The 24,028-nt window shown below is 36.8% G+C and overlaps 1 protein-coding gene across 2 annotated transcripts in view; it reads left to right on the top strand.

The window, feature by feature from the left end:
- The window catches only part of DLGAP1 (DLG associated protein 1), a 430,204-nt gene that overhangs the window by 276,094 nt on the left and 130,082 nt on the right, over positions 1–24,028 (top strand). For both annotated transcript variants that reach the window (XM_027785332.2, XM_055800551.1), the window contains one exon: positions 10,782–11,807. In XM_027785332.2, the coding sequence (XP_027641133.2) occupies positions 10,854–11,807 (954 nt within the window). In that variant the 5' untranslated portion in view covers positions 10,782–10,853. The remainder of the gene's footprint in view (positions 1–10,781; positions 11,808–24,028) is intronic.

The raw sequence follows: 24,028 nt of genomic DNA, 5'->3' as shown, positions 1-24,028 counted from the left end.
GCATTAATTAAGTGATTTTTTAAAATACTCATGATGATGCTTTGCAGTAGAACCTAGAAATGAAGCATTTCACCTTAAAGGGTATGTTATTCCAGTGTATGTACACTTAATCATTTGCCATTATTTGTAAAATAAATTTCAGGAGTGCATTTCATTTATGGTAGTTCTATGTGATAAAACAATGAGTTACCAATATCATTCTCTTCTAAAATGTATTATTAATGGGTTTGAAACTGTACGTGCTAAACATTATGGAAAATACGTATTTGTTATTATTAAATTAGAAAGTGTTATATGCAGAGATTAAGTTCATTCCATTCACTTTCATGATATTCATGCTGGTTTTAGTCAGGAGTAATTCCGCTGAGATCTATGAAGTTATATTAATTGGGGCATTGCTAGGAATAGTAACACACAAAAAAAACCAAAAGAGAATTAAGCTCATACTTCCTTTTCTTTCTTTTCATTTAGTGTTTTCTCTTCCACTCTTTCCCTTCCTCACTTTGATTTTCCTGTTTCAGTGAATACTCCTTAATACAGCAAAGTTCAAGTGAAATGGAAATATTCTTCACTATATTTTACTTGCTTTTGACTTCCTGACTCTAAATATAAAGAAAAGTTTTAATCGTGTACTTCATTATTGTGTTTCTTGTCAGCAATGTGTGATGTTCTGTCAAGGCTAGTATAAAATAACAGCCTGGTGCTTTGGTTTTCCCTCTGAGCCCCCAGGAGTGAAACGTGTAGTATAGATGCCTACTGTGCTGATGGAGTCAGGCATCCTTCAACAGTAACATGTTCATTTGCTGTTTGGTATATCTCAGCACAGTGATTTATGATGAGCTGCTGTACAGGGTGCATACGGTGAAGAAGAAATCTTCAGACCTGAGTTTCTTACAAATACGTATGTGAAGTACATCACCCTAACGTGAGGGTACCACCACCACCGTATTCCTGCCAGTTTCAAAGCCTCAGAGTGAATCCTGTGTCACCTCACCAAATTGATAAAAGATCAGTCACGAACTGTGGAAGTAAAGATCAGTAACCCAAGTACAAATCACTGCTTAATTCCATGACACCACAAAGCTGACCTGTGCAATTCAAGCCATCAGCATTTTCATTCGTTTTTCCTTTTCAGCTATCCAACATCAGACTATTATTCACCACAAGTAATTTCATCAAATAATATTTTCAGTTATTTTTGTCTCTTCCCGATTTAAGTTATTCTGAAAGCTATTTCTGAAATGTTTAAGACATGTTTACTCTTCTGAAAATTTTATTTCTATGAATAATTTTTAGCATGTTTGCAGGCCTTCATTAGAAGTGTTCTGTATTCAGTAATTAAGCTTTGTTTTGATTTTACCTGCATATTAATAGAACTATTTTCTGATTCTTAATTGGAGACTCATAATTCCTACAGATTCTTGTCATATGCTACTTGTCTACCTACCTCACCATACATGAAAAAAGTTTAAAATAAACTTTGCAAAAGTATTTTCTAATCTTTAAATTTACTTGTTTCTAGGTATGTGCAGACCATTGACTATATTTACTAAAAATGCACAGGGAAAAAAGAAGAAAGACACGAGAACAGTGGAAACAAATCAGATGTGCACAAATAACAGTAGAAAGATCTGAGATACATTTTTTTCTTATTTTTTGTTTTCAATCAGAATCATATCCAAATAATATCAAAGTTACTGGTATGGGGGGTGTCATAAAAGCTTTTAAATTATTGCTGTTGTAAATTTATAGGTTAAAGGTAGCTAGTGCTTCTGTGGTTTAGGTGGAATTGAATGAGGCCTCCAAGCAGAAGTTGAGATGTTGTGCCTTCTATTCGAGGGCAGAACACCCTCCCAGAGGGGTTGCAGCCACTGTCCTGTGCCATGTTCAGAGAAGAGCATTTTGCCCTCAGACTTTCTCTTCTGCACTTACCTTTGCTGTCACATTGTATTCTATAAGGTACTTGATAAACTTACGTGGCTTTTTGAAAGTATCAGTCATTTTTTCAGACATTCTTCAAAAATCAAGGTTTATTTCCTAGTTTGCCATAGCTCACTAATGTTTTTCACAGAATTCTGTGAAAAATAGTCTACTTGCAAAATGGTTGCCATTTCAATTTCTTCATAATTAGAGCTGCATGAAAAATATTTGTAGCAAATATTTTCCTCTGATAAGAAAATTTTTCTGTTTCTTATTTTTTATGCCGGTAGAGGTGAAATGAGATGAGTTGATCTGAGTAAGTGGCTGAAGACTTCCATCAAATCTAACCAGAAATTATTTCCATTCCATCTATGTGACAACAAATATCAATCAGTTACTATAGCCGTCAAAGATAAGATGGCTAAAGTTCTTCAGCTGTATTTATATACCACAGCATATATGAGGGTTTGGTTCAGTTTTTCATTGGGGTTTTGGCTGTTAAAAACTTAAACTCAGGTAGTTCAATGTTACAGCCCTATTTTAGGGAGCAGTTACAATAAGCCTCTTATTTTCTACCTTTTACTCAGATATTTCATATTCAATGCCAAACCAAGCTTAGATTTGCTGGTTTTTCTTTTTAGATTGAGTGAGAAGAAACAGGTTAAAATGAATAAGATTTTTGATCAAAGCATAACTGTTTTCTTCCAATCCAATGAACTTTCCACCTTGCTTGCTGAGCTTTTTTGTGTCATACCTTCACAGAGGGCTTTTGATTCTTCCAAGAGTCAGTTTTCTCCCATACAGAAGTCCATTGGCCTTGGAGATAAGCAGAATGTTCTTTCCACTCTTTGCTTCATCTCTTTTCCTACTTCCTCACTGTAGAAACATGGCTTAGGCAAGTGGGACCTGGAACATATCCATGGCCAGGCATGATCATAGTGATGACATTTGTTGATAAAGTCAAAGCTCCATAATACCAGTATGACTATGAGGTGGATTTTCTAGGAAGTTCTTACTGGTAGTTACAACATGGGACATTTTCATTGAGGCTTTGCAGGGTTTTTTCCTTTCTGGTGGGCTAGTCGGGGTAGTATACGAGCTGTCCAGCTGTGAAGATCAGTAAGCCCTGTAGTGTCATTCTGCTAAAACTAATGTCTTCATAGCTCTTACTATTGGTCTTCAGCGTTCCTGTAAGGTTTCTGTGAAGTTTCTCCATTAAGACACTTGGAAATTTCTTTCTCTGTTTTCATTAGTTTCTGGGGCTGACAACAGATTTTCAGGGGTGATACCATTGAAATGGAGCTACTAGTTGAAAGCCAAGATGGGAAACCATCTGCAAGAATAGACTCTGATGCTGATATGTTTTTGTAGCATTCACTTTTGCTTGGACTTAAAAGATCACAGTGTACTTGGAAGAACATTTTTCAAGGAAATCAGTCTCTGTTTCTGCTAAATGAGGTCAAGGTCTGTGAGTGAATAAGACCAGAGCAGTAGAAAGAGTCTCATAAGAGACTGTGTTTCATTACATTAAAATGAGCTGGGTGTTTTTTGGTGGAGAAAGAAACATTTAGCATTATGTTTAGCTTAATATCTAAATAGCAAGGACTAAAAAGCTTAGAGCCAGTCTGAGTCATGAGAATTGCTTGTCAATCATGTATCACGGTCACTGCCATCACAGAAATAAATGTATTCTTTGGTGCGGCGTGCTTTGAGTGGACTGCAGTGCATAGGACTATGAAGAGCTAGTTGACTGGCTTGACATATTGTCATTTCAAGACATGTGTAGAAAAGCCTTTGAGGTCATGAAAAACTGTAGCTCAGGCAATAATTTCACTGTGATTCCTGTTGCAAAAGTGCCATGCTACAGAACTGCAGAGAACTTTAAAAGCTGGTAGAAAATTACTTAGTGAGTCATGCAGCTGAAGACTGTGTAATGTTGGTGCAAGGTCTGACTTAGATTAGCAGCTTCCATCAGATCACTGACAATCACTAGACACTGCAGTGGATCCTTTGCTTCGTCACATTAGTAAGTGTCCTTGCAATGAGGACCAAGTGCTGCTTTTAGCACACGTCCATTTTCACTGTGTGAACACATTGCAGAGCATTAATTTACTTGACTTTCACAGGGACAGTAGGTTTTATCTGCTGATAATCTCATTCCTACTATAAAAATAAGCCTTTGACATTCATAGCTGACTGTCTTGCAGGAATCCATGTACATATCTGACATTTCCATATGTGCTTTAGTCATTTAATATTGTATGGTTTATGCCATTGTGGTAGCCCCTCTATTTTTATGAGATGTCAGTTCTGTAGGAACATGTAGCCTGTCCCTCATACTTGCTTCCTTTTGTAAACCTGAGATAATACAAGCAGTCTAAATCATTGATTATCTGTACAAACAACCTAGAAAAGTATGTTTTAGCCTTGCTCCAAATTCTGGAGTATCTTCCTTTTCATGCTTTTTTGCTGTTCCCCTACCCCAAACAGCGTTCTGGAAACTCATTTTTAAGTACTGCTAAAAAAAAAGTTAAGGTCATTAAGTTCATCATCCTACTGAGAAGTCATAGAAGGACAAAATGAAACATCTAAACTTGTAAATGAGGTATATGCTTCAATACTGCCTACATGACATTTACCAAATGATTCAATTTAATGCATTATCTTACATACACATTATGCAGACATAATCTTCTGGTTGCATTATTTCTGGAAGAAGAAATTGTTGTTTAGCAGTTCTGACTTTTCAGCGGAATTCACAACAGGCTCTCCAACTGATATGCTGTACCTTATCAAGTCAGAGAGACTCTTTGTCCTATACTGCAGAAAAGGCATGAGCAGTCTAATTACACAGAATATTATTAGTCACCAGACAGATCAGGATTTTTTAACAGTTGCCTGTTAATTGTGTGTGCAAATGACAGGAGTGGAAGAGCAGATGTTCACAGTTTAGTATTTCTATTTGTAGGGCCAAGATTTTTGCATGCAATCCTGCATATTGCCCAGTTGCACTCCTAACAGGATTGAAAAACTCAGACTGTGTGTGTCAAAATTTTGCTGACATATTGCTGCTAGAACTCTTGCAGACCTTGTAATGTATTTAGATATGACTCAGAGATTAATTATGTGTTAGGTTCCTTTAGTGACTACAGTTCTAGTGACACTTCTAGTGAAGAAACAACTTGTTATTAGCCACAGAGATGAAGAAAAGAAATTCAAACCCAGACCTTCAAGGAACCTACTACCCTGGTACTGACCACCACAGTTGCCCACCAAAAGCACATGGACTAAAACAATCGTCAAATGTAAATGTCATCACAAGTGTGTCCAAACTAAAAATTGTTGGGTGCAGACAGAAATTTTAAAAAAATATCTATATTTATGACATTGTTAGTAGGATGCTTCTCTCCTTGTTTTTTCAGTATGCATATCATTCACAAGGGACTCCTCACAGATCAGCTAGAGTTTAATTACTTTTTTTCCCCAGTTACTGCCACTTATTGATCTGCCCATGAAGCTGGAATGAGTTTATGTTACTGGCCAAAATGTTTTTCTTTATGACTCCCTGCCCACTGTTTAAAATTAAATTATACTGTAAGTATGACTTGCCTGGTGTGAGTGCTGGCCTGGAAGCAAAGGCCAAACATTCTCTTGAGACTGTTACCCAAGGCACAGTATCTTTAATATTAGCTGCCAAAATGGATTAGAAAGATAATTTGAGACCTCCTTTTCTTCTGTACACCTTTAATAAAATATGCGCATAGATGCATTTTAGAATATATATCCTTTTCTTGATGTCTAGATTTTCATTAATGTGATGTAACATAACAGGGAGGCCACACAGAATGGCTGTAAAATATCAAGACCTTTAGGATAAAGCAGTATGCTGTTTGAGTAGCATATAGAAGTTTGATTCTCAGCATAAAAGTTATCGTCCATGTTTCTGTAAAACTCTAAGAATCAGGGAAGGGAATTTCCCTGGGAACATTCCATAGCGTGTGAGTAAATAAGCAATGCCTTAGTTTCTGAACAAAGATATAAGACTTAAGATGCTGTGGTCCTAATGGCACTTAATCAGGTGTCTCTGTTGGCATTAGGGTTAGAGTTGGCTGTCAGGGTGTCTGTGGGTAACCACACGTAACGTAGTTGCGTTGCTTTCCTTCTGTATATTGCCAATACAAATTGGAAGAGAATGCTTGTCTGTTCCTCATATATATCTTACTTCCATGTTTTTATAGTTAACCTATACATCTTGACATAGGTATCACTGCCATTCTGTCAGTTATCTTCACAGTTATTGACCTTACACTTTACATTATGCATTATGCATTATATTGTGCATGTGGCAGTTTGCCTTGATCTGAATCTTGAACTGCTATAACATTATCAGATTATTGGAAAAAAAGAGAAAAATATGAACTGTTCCTATAAAAATACATTTCAATTATGAAGCTTTGTAAGTTGCTAATGGCCATAAATAATTTTTATTATATCAGTCATTCTTAGTTATTAATTATCCATTTTGTACTACCTACTACACTCTTGTATTACCTGCTTACTGTCTATATACCTATGTATGCATTATTTTAGTGAAAGCATTTGTTACCTGATTGTTTTTCACAGCTTCCTGTAAAAATGTAAGAAATATTAATCTGCAGTCCTTTGAGATAAAATTGGAGGGGCTGTGTGGCATATCAGTAAACCTTTTAAAGAAAGAAATTTTCACATATATCTAAGGAAAAGAATATATTTCTTGAAGATGTGTTTTATGAATAAATTTAGAACATATGTAGACAATATAGTTAAATAGAATTTGTAAAAGTGGGGGTAATTAATGCATTCAGCTTTTGTTATTTTGCATGCATTTTCACTTTAATTACATAAGAATTAATTACACAATTTTCTAGCTACTAAGTTATTCCAACAAATTGTTGTGCATTAGGGACACCACGTTAGCAGCAAGGATGAATATATTCATATCCTTCTTACCCAGGGCATCCTCAAGAAAACAAAAGCAAATGTAACATGAATGTTGAAATTAATAAGCATTCTTTAGCCTTACAATACTGTATCTATTTAATACCTCATTTATTCCTATGCCATCAGTGGTTTTCGTCTGCTGTACGTAGAATTGCTATGTCCACGGTTTATCAATATGCAATGTGTTCATCTGTTGTCTTGCCTTATTTCATGAGTAATTAAATGTTCCTAGTTTGGCCAAAAAATACAATACAATAAAAATTTAATTGGCCTCCTCTCAGCTATTCATGATATGATCAGATAGCCCTGTCTCCAGCTGTTAATTGCACTAAACATTATTTGATAGGTTCAGCCAACACAATTATGGAAAATTATGCATATTTTTTGAAAAATAATGATGGAATCAGAGGCTGTAGGGTGGGTTTTTTTCTAGACATATATTAACATATTAAAGCAGGATTGAGGTGTAAGTGATTTAGGAATTGTGTTGGGTTTTTTTCTCTGCAGAAGAATTGTCTACTAAATATTTAAGAAAAGCACTACTCCTTTCTTCAGTGCAGAGTATGCTATACTATGCTATACTTATTCTTTCCTTCTTGGAAGTTGAGCTATGGTACAGTGTTTGTTGTTTTCTAATTCATTACACTTTCAAGCCTGTAGCAGCAGTAATATAGTTAGGGTAAGAAGAAACCATGTTCTGGTTAATACTCATGGGTTTTTATCACACTTGACACATGATAAAATAAATGTCTTCAATGCTGTTACAGCAGAAAAAAACTCTCATAATGCATACACCAGTCTAAGAGTCGGGAATAAACATTTTTTAATCTGAATTTCAATTTCTCCCAGGTTTTGGAGCCTTTACCATCAGGCCTTTTTGTTGCTTCCTTTTGGTTTTGGTTTAGTTTTTCTATCACTCTCTGGTCTTTGCTACTTCTGGTTTTTTCTCCTCTCAAATCTGCTGCTCCTGCAAAGCTTTATCCTCCTTTGTTTGTAACGCTATGATTTTTTGCTTTCACAAGCATCTTTTCTTTGTTATTCTCTGTATCTCTTAATCTGATTCCTCTTGGGCAGATCATCCTATCTATTTTCTGCTTTTTTCTGCAGTAGTTCCTCATGGAATATTTAGTGACAGCTCAGACTCAAAATGGGTGTAGAACTAAATGTTATCTTTTCTTTAAACATTTCCACCATCCTACTTGTCATCCAAGCTTATATAGGAGTGCTTAGCCAATCTTCCTCCACAATTTATGGAAAGCCTATCCCTTTCTCTATATACAGTCAAATGTCACTTTTCATAAGGTTTTTCACTTTTTGAGACTCCTTGCACATCCTGCTTTGCATTCATATTACCAGTCCATCCAAAACACAGCTGGTAACACTGTTGCGCTCATCGGTCAAAGCATACTTGGATCTTTTAAGCTCATCTTTGTCTTCAAGATGTTCCACACTATTGCATCCCAGCCTATAAATCAGATCAAGTGTTTCCTCATCCCAGCTATTCTGCTCTATCAATATAATAAGACTACATATTCTTAATAGTTCCATGACATCCCCTGTGCCTGTCATGACTTCATACAGTAAAATATCAGTCCTTTCAGTTCTCTGGCTACACATACTCTTTTTCCACAGGAGACAAAAATGAAAAGTTCAGAGCCATTCAGATTAAGAAAAAATGAAAATAAATCACTGGTTCTGGACATGTCCCACTTTACTGCACTTCTTCATGTGTTTCTCATAACTTTGGGGCAAGGTTTTACTATTTTTATCTTATAGAGCACACTATTGTTAACTCTAAGATAATATATCAAACATGTTGAGGAGTGTTGCATGGTTATAAATGGATTTAAATAAAAATTAACTGGCTGAAGCCTTGTTTTCACAAGCCCTCAACTGTGAAAGATATTCATAGATACCAGATATTGGAGTATTTTTATTTGGTCATTATATCCTTCAGTGATATTCTTCTTGATGGGATATTCTTGGTCAAGTCACATTTTCAAAGATCTAAGTAACATCTACTACTACACCCCTTTGGACTTTTCTCTATTAAACAGTCTAGCAGATCATATTTTTAAAGGAGTTCAGAGAGATGTAAAATGCTTTTTAGAAGTGCTAAGGATTGTCACTACAGTGTAATTGACAAGTTCAGCCTCTGAATATATTATTTTTGTGCTTCTAAAAGTGCCTTGGGCCATCCTCCTCTTCAGGTAAGCCAGTGAGCTCCTCCATTTGGAATATTTCCAGTGCTTTTTGTGGTATTTTGAAAAATCTTTTTTTCGAATTCAGGGTCTCCTGAGAATGAACATCTTCTGCATTGCAGGGATGCAGTGAGGGGGGAATGAAATGCAGGATATCCAGACTGGCTTTGAAGCATATTGAAAAAACACTCCTCTTCAGCTCACCACAGTTCCAAAAGAATATACAAAATATGTTCTGATGAAAGGCAGAGCATGCTTTTCCAGACTGACATTCACTCAATGTTATTTAGAAAGCTTCATTGTTGACAATTTGCCAGTAGGTACAATGTCTACAACCTGTTAAAACGTGAACTTTATCTGAGAGGACACTGGAGGAACATAGTAGAAAACTGTTTGCTATGCAAGTTTATCTATACTCCAAGAAAGATCTCAAGGGTGATATTTCCAAAAGTATTATGTGATTAGCCATGCCACAAGGGAATAAAGTAGCTGAGTGACTCCAATTTCAGTTGTGTGTGGTAGAAGAGGGCATCCTCTAAGGAGTCCTCTGTCCATCAGAAGCTGACACAGCACCATGAGAATGTTTTGCCACCTCTGAAACCCCATAATTTCCGTGTCAGTAGGTCAGAGGTTACAGTAGCAGTTGCATGCAGACTTTTGCTAGTGGTGAGAGCTAAAATGAGGACATCTGGCCTCAAACAGAGTGGTTATTATGTCACTTGTGATGAAGATTTCAATTTTCAACTTGTAATCAACAGTCTATAACATTGAGTCACTTCAGGGCTAAATCACTGTAATCAAGTATTAAGTGTTGAAATCCCATAGACTTATAGCAGTGTGCAATATTTTGGCTATACCGATTATACTAATGGTAGAAGGAATACATAGGGATATTTAAACACTGCTTAGTACTCTGAAATTTTTTGGAAAATTAAACTAAGCCATGCATTATCAGAATAATTTATTAATTTTTTGTGAATAAGAGTGAGTAAAGATTAAATACAACCAGCCCAAGTATATAGGTTATTAAACAGTTAGTTTGGCTTCATTTTGACAGTGTAATGTATTATTGTTTCATTCTCTAATTTGAAAAGAGCTTACAGAAATATGTTTATGTATTGTCTTGAGATGCTTACAGTCTAGGCAGACAACATGGAGATCAAGTAGAACTGCACTTGAATCACAAATAGATGTGCAATGAAGACCAAGAAAAGTTTCCCATTAATTGCACAACAGTATCTGGCCCAAAGCTACCTAGAAAGTGCTCCCTCAAAGACATGACCTTTTTAATGTGTTTATTTGGCCCTGAAAACAGGCAGATGAGTAATTAAGGACTCCTGGGAGGCCCATGTCCACAAATGTTTTCAGGACTGAGGTTTTAGACTGTAGGTCATGATACTTACCTTGCTGTGGATTTGTGAACAATAGTGAATTTCATATCAGAAAAAATTTCTTGCATTTGTTTCCTAGCTGGTGGAATAAGATAATTGTTCTTGTGTATTGTTTAGGTATCTCCTATCACTACGCTGGACATGGGAAAGATTAAGTGATTAAAAAGAATCAGAAAAATTTTTTTCCAATGATTTTTCCAATAAGAAACAATGAATCCTAAATGTGCACATGTTGGTTTTTTTCTTAGCTTTAATATCTTATGGCTTCTGTTGTATTTCATTCTTTTAGGCCTTTCTCTGAGATCTGCCCATTGCATAGCCATACGTATTAGATGACTTTGGGACTCGCTTTACGTCAGTGATGAAGGGATTATCCAGCAGCCGTAGTCATCATCATGGGGTTGCCTGTGACCCTCCATGTGACAGTCTGCCACACCACCCGGACAGGAAGCCATATTTGTTAAACCCGGTGGACCCCCATCCTGCAGACCACCCTTACTACACTCAAAGGAACTCTTTTCAGGCAGAGTGTATGGTGCCCTACAGCGACCAGATCGCCAGCAGCACGTTTCCCCGGAGGCATTACAGTTCCCACCACGAACTCAAGGACGAGTGTGCTCTGGTTCCCCACGGAACTGCCAACAAGACCAACCGCATTCCTGCCAACCTTTTGGACCAGTTTGAGCGGCAGCTGCCTCTGAATCGGGATGGCTACCACACTTTGCAGTACAAGCGGACTGCCATGGAGCACCGCAGTGACAGCCCAGGGAGGATCCGGCATCTGGTCCATTCTGTTCAAAAGCTCTTTACCAAGTCCCATTCACTGGAGGGACCATCCAAGGGGAGCGTCAATGGTGGCAAAGCAAGCCCGGAGGAGTCACAGACAATGAGGTATGGGAAGCGCAGCAAGAGTAAAGAAAGGCGATCGGAAGGTAAGCCCAGATCCAATGCATCAGGATGGTGGAGTTCAGATGACAACTTGGACAATGATGTTTGCATCTATCATGGTCCCAGTGGGGTCATGACCATGGGAAGATGTCCTGATCGTTCTTCTTCCCAATACTTTATGGAAGCCTATAACACTATTAGCGAACATACTGTGAAGTCATCCAGAAGCAATAATGATGTCAAATGCTCTACCTGTGCAAACCTGCCCATGAATTTGGACTCCCAGTTAATGAAGAAAAGCTCTTGGTCCTCTACATTAACCGTGAGCAGAGCCCGTGAAGTTTACCAGAAAGCATCAGTTAACATGGACCAGACAGTGGTGAAGGCAGAGACGTGTCAACAGGAACGGTCATGTCAGTACCTCCAGGTACAGTGCAGAGAACTGATTGCTGTTAACTGTGCTCTGCCTTGTCTCAGGTGTTTGTGGGGGATGGAGGTTTGCTCTGGTATTTCAACTTTCCCGAGAGGTCACTGATCACCAAACAAGGGGTAAAGCTGCTGAAATTAAAAATAAATAAATTTATAAATAAATTTGCTTTTTTTTTTTTTTTTTTGGGGGGGGTGGTGGTTTTTTGGGTGTTGGGTATTTTTTGGTTTGTTTTTTTTTGCCAGCATTTGTTATTTCAAAGAAACAGTTCATGTTGGAACAGGCTTAATTTTTTTCATGTGGGCAAAATAAGACCTTTCTGTGTACTTTTTTGAATGTATAAGGCAGTCACAGTAGGGGTACAGGGAATTTGATGTTGTAGTGCTTGCAGTAAGCATTACAATGTCAATTAACTGAATGTTACCAGGATACAAATTCTTTGATTTCTGTAATTTCAAGATTCGCCTTCATTTACTGCTTATTTTATTATGAAAGCTTTTGAGACCCTTTTGAGAAACTTTGGGGTACCTAAATACTTTCTCCAGCAGGAAAACAGCCTACTTTCCTTTTTGCCATAGAATATACATTCTCATAAAACAGTTATTGTAACATGTCCAGATTTGTTTATCTAGCTATTCCTCTTTCTCATGGCTTTGAGACAAAAATAAAAATCAAAAGGTTGAAATTATTGCTTGTTCTGATTATACATTTTAGGAGTACATCACCTACTCCCTCACAAGCTGTTTGCAGTTAATACAGCGTCACTATTTTTCACCAGTATTGTATCTTTAAATGTCAAGAATCAGATGTCTGCTCTTGGAGCTATCATACTGCCGGTGAATGTGGCAGGAACATGGATCAGAAAATATTAAAACTGTTTCATTCTTAGAAGAGCTTTGGGTAGCTTTTATGCACTTTAAACGAAGCACTTATGGCACATCTAAGTGTGTGTGTACGATGGAACAACGTTGCACAGAGAAGAGAGAAGACCATGAGGAAAAAAGAGGTTTGCTAAGATGATTTGGTTTTATTTTAATGTAGTGGGACTCTTGTCTATTTGTATAGAAACTGTAGTGAGTTTTCTCATATGGGCACTTTAATGAGACAGTCAGCTTCCACATTCTGTTGTTTAAGTCAGTATGCAGAGAAAGCGTAGGACTGAGGCATCCGCATTTAAAAATTGATCTTAAAAGGTTTTATTGAATGGCATGCAAAATAATTTTGAATGCCAGCCTCTGGGATTCTATGTTTTAAATGTAAAGAAATGGATCTGTGTATTTTCTATTAATTGTTGTGAGAGTGGGTTGAGGGGGCAATATGAATGCTCAGTGTGTGTTTACAGCTGTGCGTATGGACTGGAGAGGAAGAGGGGTTTCAAAATAGCCTCAGGTTGCAACCTTTTGAGGGTGTTTTTTTTTATTAAGCCCCTTTTGTCTGAATTTTGTGAGTGAGAAGAAATCATAACTTCAGGCTTGATTGTCGTGGTTACTTTGGACCCTGAGACTTCTTTTGTCGATGTTTTTGTTTACTCCTTCAATCTTACTCTCAGGTTTAGATAAAATTGCTCACTATTCAGTTTGTGACCAGATGGCCAGAAAAGAGAAAAAAACTGTGCCAGCATCAGCTTTAAATGAACACCTCCATAGGGACTTTTAGATAATGTTTAACTGACAGGAATAGACTCTTGAAGTGGAATTAGAGGACATTATCTGTGTCTGTATGAAAATATGTCCAAAAATTGTCAAGGGCAGGAATTAGAATAACTGAATTCTCACAATAATTAAGTTCTCACCGTGGTTCTCATTCTCACTGGTAGTTCTGTTTTGGTTTTCATTTAATTTTGTTTCATTTTTTCTAATTGTATACTTGCTTGTAAAAGCCATGGAAATATAACTGGTTAGAAATTGTTTTAAAGAAAAAGGAAAATCTTAAGCAGGTTTCAATTAACATTGAAAATAATATTCAGAGTAGATTTGAGGAAGCAGGTCAGGATTATTCTTCTCTCTTAGCAGCTTGGAAGGATGACAAATAGATACAAGTATTAAAAAGTCAGTCTATTTTGAATGCATCCCATTGCCTTTCTCTTCACTGTTAGCACTTATCTCTTTAGACTACAAGCCCTTTGGGGCTAGGACTTTGTTCCCTTTTGTGTTTCCACAGTGCCCAGCACAATGGGCACAAACCTAATTGAGGCCTTTTGGCTGTCCTGCAGTATAAAGATATATTAACAGCAGCAGAGCATTACTCCACTAATGGGCTGCAGAGGTATTCTGTGTATCTGTCATTTTCCTGCTGACCTTATCATTGTACCAAAAGGCTGGTGTGGTATGTTAGAACAATTAGAAATGCACTAGATGAGATGTAAACTGCAAAATCATGACAATACTGGACAACTCTGCTCGTTTCATTTCATTATGATGACACTTTGTTGTTTTATTCAACTCATTAAATGTTAAATAGATGCTTTTATCAACAAACTTGTAATTCAAGCTGTTGTTTATGGTCCAGGTCATAAACTCTCTGATCCTTTAAAGAGGCAACTATTTTGTTCATGCAAACTCCTCTTGTCGTAGTATCTGAATTCATTGATGGAGTGACTTTTTTTCAACTCAGGGTACTCAGGATCATTTTCTTTGTTCTGATAGATCTGAGTATATCAGAGATCACAGATGACATTGATTTCACATTTACTTGTAAGGGCTTTTTTTCACAAAAGTATCTGGATACATTCTCAGTGTAAAGACATGGAAATAACAAACAATTATCTCACTTGGTGTGATATTTTCCACATAACCATTCTGTGGAAGGAATTGGCAGTAGTTTGTGTTACAGATGGGCTTATTTCTCATAATTTGGAATTTGGATCCAATGCAGAGTCCTCCTGCATTGCACAGTCTTTCTTTGCCCCAGCAGGCTCCACTTCCAACCTGGGTGCTGAAGTGCAGTGTCCACCCTTGGAGGCCTAGGAGAGACTTGGCTCACACTGTGCATCTTCAGAAAGAGATATTGGCTCCCAGAGTAGTCTAAAGACCGTCAAGCAAACCTTTTCCTCTCACCTGCGTTTTGGGAATGGAGTTGTATTTTTCTCTTTTCTCTATTTCTCCTTTCAAGAATGAGGGACTGGGAGGCAGAAAGTTAAATTCCTTTTTTTTTATCTTCTTGCTTCAGGAAAATGCTTTTATTTGATCCAGTTTACAAGTTGGACTGATTTGAAGGAAGGAGAGAAGGAACTGTTCATCTTTTCTCAAAACTCTTCTCCAAGTTGGTTTCCCTCCCTTGAGAGAATAATTTATAAAGCAGTGGACAGCCTTTACTTCCCTGGTAACTTCTCCTCTCAAAAAATTAAAATTAAGAAAACTATAGAAGATGAAATGTAAGCAGCAGCCTTTTTCTGCAAACAGTAGGGTCTAAATACACGGGTAGAAATTTTTTACACTCTTGTTTTCTATGAATTCATGATTGTTGAAGCTAATAGGGTTTCAAATACACTGCAGAGTCTGTCTCCAATTATAGTTTTGCCATTCAATGTTCCCTCTAATTACCGTCCCCGTTGTCCTTGGTCCCTTCATTAAAAGATGGAGAAAAATATAAAAGATGAAATTTTTCATATTATTCCTCTTTTATTCTTCTGTGGGTCAGTCATATGTTTCCTCTTGATCCCATTTGATGAGACTGAAGTTAATTGTGTCAGATACTTGGGGCTGAGAATGGAAATCTTACTTCTCAAAACTGAAGTGCAGGAGGTGGGAACGATGGTGCAGTCATTTGAGTTCCTACATTTGCATTGCTTGTCTTTTGGTGGGAGACTGTAAGAAATACCATAAAAAATATAAGACAAGTTTCTGGGTATAATAAGCATTTTCTGGTGGTGAAGGACTCTGGTTGGTACTGTGCTCAGTTTCCTGTGTGAAGGTTGTCATGTGAACTATTATATAAAGTGTAGTGTTAAGAAACTCATAGTTTTCTATGACCTGTTTTCCAGACTCGGGACAAGGAGCTTCCAGTTTCTTAAGAGATATTGCTCAGTCCCAGTCTCTTTCTGTTGCCTGTGCCCATGAATGTCCAGGCAAACAGAGGGCATTGCCCTAGGTCAGGGTGCTAATAAGGACCAGTATCTGTCATATGATTTGTTAGTGTGCTATGTTAAATTACAAAGCGTTTATCCTTACAACACAACAATTCATGTTAGATCTCTTATACTGGGTTCATCTATGCAAGTCTATCTGCATTTTCAGTTAATCTCTACTTGTGGTGTTTGCATTTCCATCGCAACTACTACATTGAAATTAATCTTTTAGTATGTCCTTGTATATATATATAAAAGTTGGGGTTTAATATCCATTAATATTGATCTTCCATTTTCCATATATCTGAAGATCTGTCTGTTTCTCTCTTATTCCATTATAGATTGAAAATCAATGAAGCATATATTATTTCCCCTCAGTTTTCCAGTCAGTACTACAATGTGTTTGAGGTATAGGTTTCAAACTTTTTTTACTAAGCTCACATAAAACATACTTCTCAGTAAAGCTAGTGAAACAATTCAAATGACTGTGAAATAAAATGTCAAATGTTGTAATGTATTCTAGGCCACCTTCCAGGTAATGGAATAATCATGAGAACATTTGGAAATTCTTAAATGTTCATGAATTTTAAAATAAAATAACTTCTAACAATAACAAAACGAAAAAATAATTCACAGAAATCTGATTTATTTCAGTTTTTAAATTGTGAGATGGGTAATATGAATAATGAATAAAGTTAGATATTTTTTTGCACTGGCACTTGGAAAATATAAATAAAGCACAAAATGGCTTATTTACAAATAAATTCATAACAATTCTATTGAACATATAGCTTGGTTATTTAGCCTACCTGCTAACCTACCCAAGATATCTTTGCCATATTAAGACAAATTTGTGGGAGAGTATTTCAGTATAGCTGTCCTTCTCATCTTTGCAGTTCTTTAATTTACCTTAAAAAAAAAAATGTCAGCTGAGTTTGCGAGAATGATCTTGCCACATATTTCACCTTAACAGCTGCTGTCTGCTGTGTTCTCATTCATTTAATTAAAAGCTGGACTGACCTTTGGTGTCTGAGTAATGCAGTAATGGGGGCCACCTAAGTACTAAGAGAGCTGTTCTACAGCAATGTCAGTACTTCACATTTTATCTGTCCATGTTCCTTAGGTGATACTTTTCTATCCTTCAGTTTTATCACCATTCTGTAACTTCTTAGTGTTGAATATACTGGCACTGATCTTATTTTTTCTAGATTAACTTGTATTGCTGTTAGTTCATGCTGATAACATCCTACATTCTAACAGCGCATCCATTAATAAACACAGTTTTAGCAGCTGGTTGCCCATTGTGTGTCTTAGCATACCATATATAGGAACTAGCAACATACATGGGTGGCACGATGTTATGTATACTGTTATGTCAGAAATGTTTATGAAAAATATGGCTGCACACAATACCTGGCATTTGGTATCTATTTCAGTTCCTTCATGGATACAATTTGACTCAGTCCTGGTTCTGACTCCTTTCTGTAGCCTTAAATATCTGGAGTGTTCTAATCTTATTATTTACATTAATTCTACTTAAAAAAAAAAATCAAGGCAAATCAAGTCCAGCAAAGAGGATCATTTAAATCTGCATCTGAGCTTGAAATCCTAAACTTTTATTGTGGAGCTACGCAAAGCAGGTGGGGAAAAAAATACTAATCAATGATGTTTTCCTCAGCTAATGCAAATAAGGAATATTTCCCCTACATCCAGTTATTGCTTTTTTTTGTTTCAATAATAGAATTTATAGTACAGGTCTTGAGTGGGGAAATACGACAGTGCCAGAAGAGTGGTTTGAGCTGGGGCGGCTGGCCACAGTTTCTGTTCTGCCTCACAAATGCTCTTGTGCTGTGCTTATTGCACAGCTGATCTTCTGTCACTAGTGAATTAAGTAACAAGAAGATGAATCTATTGTGTATCATTTGTCCTTTCATCCTCTTACCCTGAGCCTGTGCAATGGACTGTCTTGTTTGGACTTTGGATGGGTAAGTATTTCCCTCACCAAAGGCTAAACAATGTGCCATGCAGTTGGATAAGGCACTGTTACAGTTCTGATGGCCAGGGCTTCCAGAGACAGACTTTGAATTGTCTCTGAGTCTTTTATGCAAGTAGGTTTTTGTCTAATTTTTGTTACTGACATAACCCCAGCCTGCTAATCAGTTAGGAAATCTTTCAGATTTCCTGGTCTCTAGCAGTTCAGTTCCCAGAAGATGAGAGTCAAGACCATAAATTTGATTTGATACCCAATGGTACACTGCTGTAGAGCAGAGGTGACAGTTTGGAGTCACTGAGAAGACACATGATGATGTTCTGAAACCAAGAAGGTTTTCTTAGAGTCAAAGGAAAGCTTCTTACACAGGTATATTTCATTGCTGTAATCCAAAAGAAAGCATTGTGGAAGTTACAATAAAGTCTGTCCACTGTTCACTAAAATGTGACAGAAGCTAACGGCCAGCTGGAGATGGCAGTTCAGCTGCCTGCGAGAGCACATTAGCAAAGCACCAGATTATCCAGTTACAGTCAGCCAAGAGAAACAGCATAAGGGCTGTTTCTCAAAATGCTATCCTCACCACATCTGTTTTCTTCCAAGGATACAGATTCTGCCACATGTTCTCCATCCACAAGCCAGTTTCCTGCTGGCTGCTCGATAGCAGACTTGTGGCCATGTGTAGTGAAAGAAAGGTAAAATGACATCTCATTTAACAGTATTGGCATTTGATGCAAACTAGTCACTGTATGCAGGTGCTGGAGCGGTTAGGAAGAGACCTGCCTCACCAGAAGAAGGTATCTAGAAGTGAAAGAACATGTATTCATTGCTAGTCATTGAAAGTGTCCTTTGGTATTTATGTTAACAGTCATTCTGTTATCTTTACTTGGGCAAGGAGTCGTATCTTATTATAGCCAAGCATACTGAAAGCTTCAAGGATATTGAGAAAGATGAGAATGAATGTCTGCCCTCTGCTACAGAGAGACTATCATCCATGAGTATCACCGAAGCAGTTTTAGCTTGAGGTCCTGGCTAAGAGTCCTGCTGTATGACCTTCAGCTACATTTCCTTCAGCTAACAGATGTGGTAGTTGCTGTCTGGCTTCCTTTCTGCAGAATGTGTTTGTGGGTGGCAAACTTGCAAGTCCTTTGGCTGGAATTACTGTATCTACGTGGCCCATTTCATGGTTGATTGGATTTTTATGCACAAAGCAGAAGGAAAAAATTTATCAGGAATCAAGACGTGGTTGTTTTATGTAGGAGACACACATTCCTCTTCATGATACAGAATGTGAAGCAGATTGACAAACTAGTGGTCAAGGTACCTTCTGGTGAATGAAAACTATAAACTGGAGTGATGCTTGAAGACTTTTGTCTGATGACTTACTTTATGAGGATTCGTGTTTCAGAAGACTTTCCAAACTACTGTTATGTGAATGAAGATTGCAATTCACACCGCTTGTTCAGGTTTGATGCAAGGTGTAGGCACTTGGGATTGAGGAAGTAATGTTTTATCTTGGACAGGGTCTTCGTCTTGACTTTTAATGCTCTTCATGTAAAAATTATGGAGATAAGTCAGCTAAATTAAATGAATTTGTAGTAGAACCTGACTGCTGAAATAGTGTAAGCTAAAGCAGGTGGGGCTGAGCATGTTGTTTGTCCTAAATAGAAGCAACCTTCCTATCTGCCTTTTTGAAAACATTTGAGGCTTATATATTGTTCTTTAAGCTTTCTAAGGCATCAGGGTTTTTTGCATACTTCAATGATTCTTAACGCATGCACATTGATAGAATGAAATGCTACTCATCTTTATTGGTCTTATTAATTCAATATTCATGAGTGCTAGGAATAGGCTTAATAAGGGGAAGATGGCAATTGAAACTTCCTTAACAGCACAACAGAAGAGGCATAATACTGGCTAAGAAAACCAAATTGCATGGGTTTGAAAATCTGCACTGAGCAGTCATTAAGCATTGTTCTTCAGTTGTGTGATTTCACTTCATTAAGTATTTGCATACTAATAGAAAGCTAAAGTTACGAGTCTACTGCTGTGAGCGATGGTTAGCCACTCCTTCCAGTCCTTGTGTTTACTTCTATAGTCATCCACATTGCTTTGGCAAAGCACAGGGAGAAGCTTTAATGATTTCAGCTGCAATAAACCAAATCAAACTAGAAATCAATAATGAACTTAATTTGCTATAGAGACAGTCTGTTTGCTATTTCATCTGGTAAGGTAAGTTAATAACAATTTGGGGGGAAAAAAAAAGGAAGGAAATTGGTTATTCTCATTTTATTGTTTAGAAATTGAATAACAACTGTGTTCTTTAGCTTTGTCCTTACATTCTGGGTTTATTTCACATACCACTATGTGTGAGCTTTTGAAATTAATGCTTGAAAACCGAGGGGGCAGTAAACCTGTTTGCTTAGTTTCTTTATTTGGGGACCTAGACTATCTATTAGAAAAATGCAGTTCCTTTATATCAAAAAATGCATTAAAGGAATTGACCAGTCAGTCCAGTCTGGCTAATGACAAAGTGTGAACACCTCCAGAGCAACATACATTTAGTTAATGATCAGGACAGGTAATCTATACACTAAATCAAGCTGAATCCAGGCAAGATGCTGGCTGGTGGCATTATGTTATCTGTATAGTCTGTTCTGTTTACAAAAGAATCTTGTATTTGCCATTTAATCAGAAGAAAGGACCTATAGTCAGGCTTAGCTTTCATACTTGTAAAAAACATTTTATTTCTAGGTGTATGCTGAAGTCTTAAGTTGCAGTATGTTGCCTGGCTCAGAGGCCTTTGCTGAATATTTTCTATGTATTTTCAAGTAATAATGGTATTCTGTTTCACTGTGCTTTTTCTATAAGTGTGCTTCTGATATTTAGGTTTGTAAAGAAACAATTGTACATGAACATAAAGATCATTTGCAGGATGAAATGTTTCCAGGATCTCTATTACTTCAACAGTGTGAAGAATAATAGTTCTATTTTAATAAAAACAATTATGTTCATTGTTAGATCTCAGTTTAGTTCTTCCCCCTTTTTCATGAGTAAAAACAATCATGCAAGTGATGTTCCTGCTTGATATTCTGATACTGAAAAAAATCATATTGCCAAGGTAATTAGATAATACTATTTTCTTAAAAGCATGAAACAGCTTTATCTCAGGTGTGTCAATCTTAATGCTATTAATTCTCTAATGCAGCAGATACCATGCATATGCACTTGCATGCAGTGTAGTATGCGACCTTGCAAGACGTAACATTGGCCATTCAAACAAAGGAAGAGCCTGTGGGAAAATTTGTGCAGACCTCCTGACTGAAAAAAATAAAAGAGCTGGAGGTTCACATAGACACTTTTCCCGGCATTTTTCCAGATCAACAGAAGAAACACACTACAGAACGTTTAGTACATAGTTTAGTATGTATAGAAACAGAATGTATAGAAACATGCAATAATGTGTTCCATTTTATTTTCACAATGTGTAGTTTTGAGAGGGCTATTTCTTTTACTTTTTTCGCTGATATGAAACACTTTACTGTGACAGTAAATTGCATCTTCTGCATGAGCTGTTACAGCCATTCCTTTCAGGCACCAAAGAAAGCACTCTGAAAATGAGGTCACTTCTTTTAGTAGGTATTGCTTGAGGTATTTGACTATAGGCACAAAAGTACTATTTTTCTGCCTGTGTTTTCTAAACAGCAAAATAGGTACAATGAATGGAAATGCTGAGCTTTAAGGGCTGTTTCTCCTGCTCAAGTAATACACAGTGCTCTGAGATCCTTTCATAAAAAGTATTACAACCATTAATAGCCAAAGCAAAAATCTACTTCTAAAGCATTTCTTTACCCTGCAAGTGTTCTCCAACAGTTACATGATGTCTGTTTTCTCCTACTCCAACTTCTGAAATTAAGGTTTTCAACTCTTGAAAAACTGAAATAAGATAAAGGGGATCTGGACCTAAATGTCTTTCCCTAATACCCACTCAAATACCAAAACCTTACTGAAAAAAAAAAAAAAAACCAAACAAAAAACCACTCAGCCTTAAATGTCTGCAAGAAAACTGGCAAACTATTTAACTAAAATAGCTTTTTAATCAAATATCCATTATATTCTTCTACTGCAGCTTTGTCTAGGCAGGCAAGATAGTTTGTACAAACACTCTGACTTCCTTAATGTGTTAACTGAAATTAGAAGCATACTTGGATTATTTTAGGCTGTTCTCTAAATCTGGTTGTTTTTCCTAACCATAGCCATCCTTTTCTCTTTGGCACATACAGGTAAACCTTAAACCCATGACATGGTAATGGAACTTGGGTTGCATTTGTATCATCCCCTTGGGTTTTGCACATACAGGTGGCTGCCAGTACACAAATGAGCCGGTGGGTTTGTGGCACTCCCTGGGACTGCTGTGCCCCTGGTCTCTATGTGACAGCTCAACTTTCATTTTCTGCAACCAGAGTTTTTAAAAGGTGAAAGAGCTACTGAAAGGGTAGCGTGCTGTTTTTTAGTGGCTGCTCACTTTGGTGAGTGAGCGGAGCTCAGACTGGAAACTTCCTCCTGATCACATCATACAAACTGTGGGGCCAGAGCAATGCATTCAAAGCTCATCGTGGTACATACACAGTGTTTACATGTGCGAATAGGAAGCTTTGTGGTAAATTCATTGCAACCAGCTTGGCCTATTGTATCTAAATCATTTTAAGAAGCTTTGGGTTTAAAAGTATTGTACTTATGTCTGGGGTTATTGATAACAGAACTCAAGAATTCCAGAGTTATGGTGCCCACAGCAACTATATCTCATCATTGTAATTGCACCTATAAACTATAAAGTTAAATTTTACAGTATGTCTATTATTTAATAAAACTGTAAGTGTTCAGCTTGCCTGAATTATGGGTGCTGTATGAGCATTGTAACTTTACTCCCCTGACTTTTCCTTAGTTAAAGACACCAAGCTTAGCATTATACTACCATATTTTATTTAGTTCATTAAATATTAAATCACTAGTTTATTTTAATGAGAAAAAACACAGATCTTTAACTAAAGTATAATGTATGAAATATTAAACAGATTAAAGTGCATGTCCTCTGAGAATTCACAGATTCTTTACATACTCTGACTTATATATCTAATATCTGTCTGAAAACAGATCAGAAATACACTACTACAGGTTTTAAACTTCTGACTGAAGCCCAAGCATGTCACCAAAATATGAGCAGAGCTTGATTTTACTAAGCCTGTTCTTCTTTTTTGTACATGAGTTGTTTAAAAAGTCAAGGTTTTATAGCTGACAAGCATGAGCTGTAGTTTCCAAAATGTCTGTGAGAGGTGGTATGAATATAGATTGTATTTTTTGTGTTTGATAATGCTATAGGCCTAGAACCAATGCAGGAATAAGATCTGAAAAAAAATATTATTCTCTGTCTGTCATGTCTGGAAGAAGAGTGTAAAATGCTCCATAGTTTTGTATGTCAAAAATCAAATTTGAAACCACTACCAACTTTTACTTTCATTTGCATTTTAGAAATGTTTACACACAAGGAAAGCATCAACTTTCCAGATCTGGGGTCTAGGCATAAACTTAGTAGCCACAGAATTGAAACATTGCTATTGCTTTTGCTTTCTTTTTTTTTTTTTCCCTTTTTTAACATGGAAACATATCAGAACCATGTATTCCATTCTCTTCCTCCAGTGGATTCTGTTAGTACTTCGTACTCTCAGTCTGTAAAACTTCAGTTCTCAGTCAGAGTCTTATGATTCTTTAGGATGTTTTAATTGGTTTTAAATGTATTTATTTAATTACTTCCTATAGATGTGCAATTCTGCGTGACATTTTTCAGTAAGAAAACTGGACTTTGAAATATATTCTTGCCTTAAGGAACTTAGTTCTTGAAGCCCATGCAAATATCAAAAAGAAAAAAAAAGAAAAAAAAGAAAAATAAAAAAATTAAAAATAATTCTAAAAAAAGAAATCAATGATAAAATTTGTGTGCTGCTGGAAGGTAAGATTTTAAATGTTTCACAGAAGTAGAGTTACCAGAGTCATTAACTGAAGGATATTTAAAGAACACGTGGAAATTAACTTTAAAAAGGCACAAGGGAAATAATTGGTTAAATAAAATGGGGGGCAACTGAGAAGGAAGTTTGAGCCCTGAGAAGGAAG

Source organism: Falco peregrinus, chromosome 3 (genome assembly GCF_023634155.1).
Source record: "Falco peregrinus isolate bFalPer1 chromosome 3, bFalPer1.pri, whole genome shotgun sequence".
Lineage (NCBI taxonomy): Eukaryota > Metazoa > Chordata > Aves > Falconiformes > Falconidae > Falco > Falco peregrinus.
Note: the sequence above shows the minus strand (reverse complement) of the source record. Positions and strands in the feature narration are given on the sequence as shown.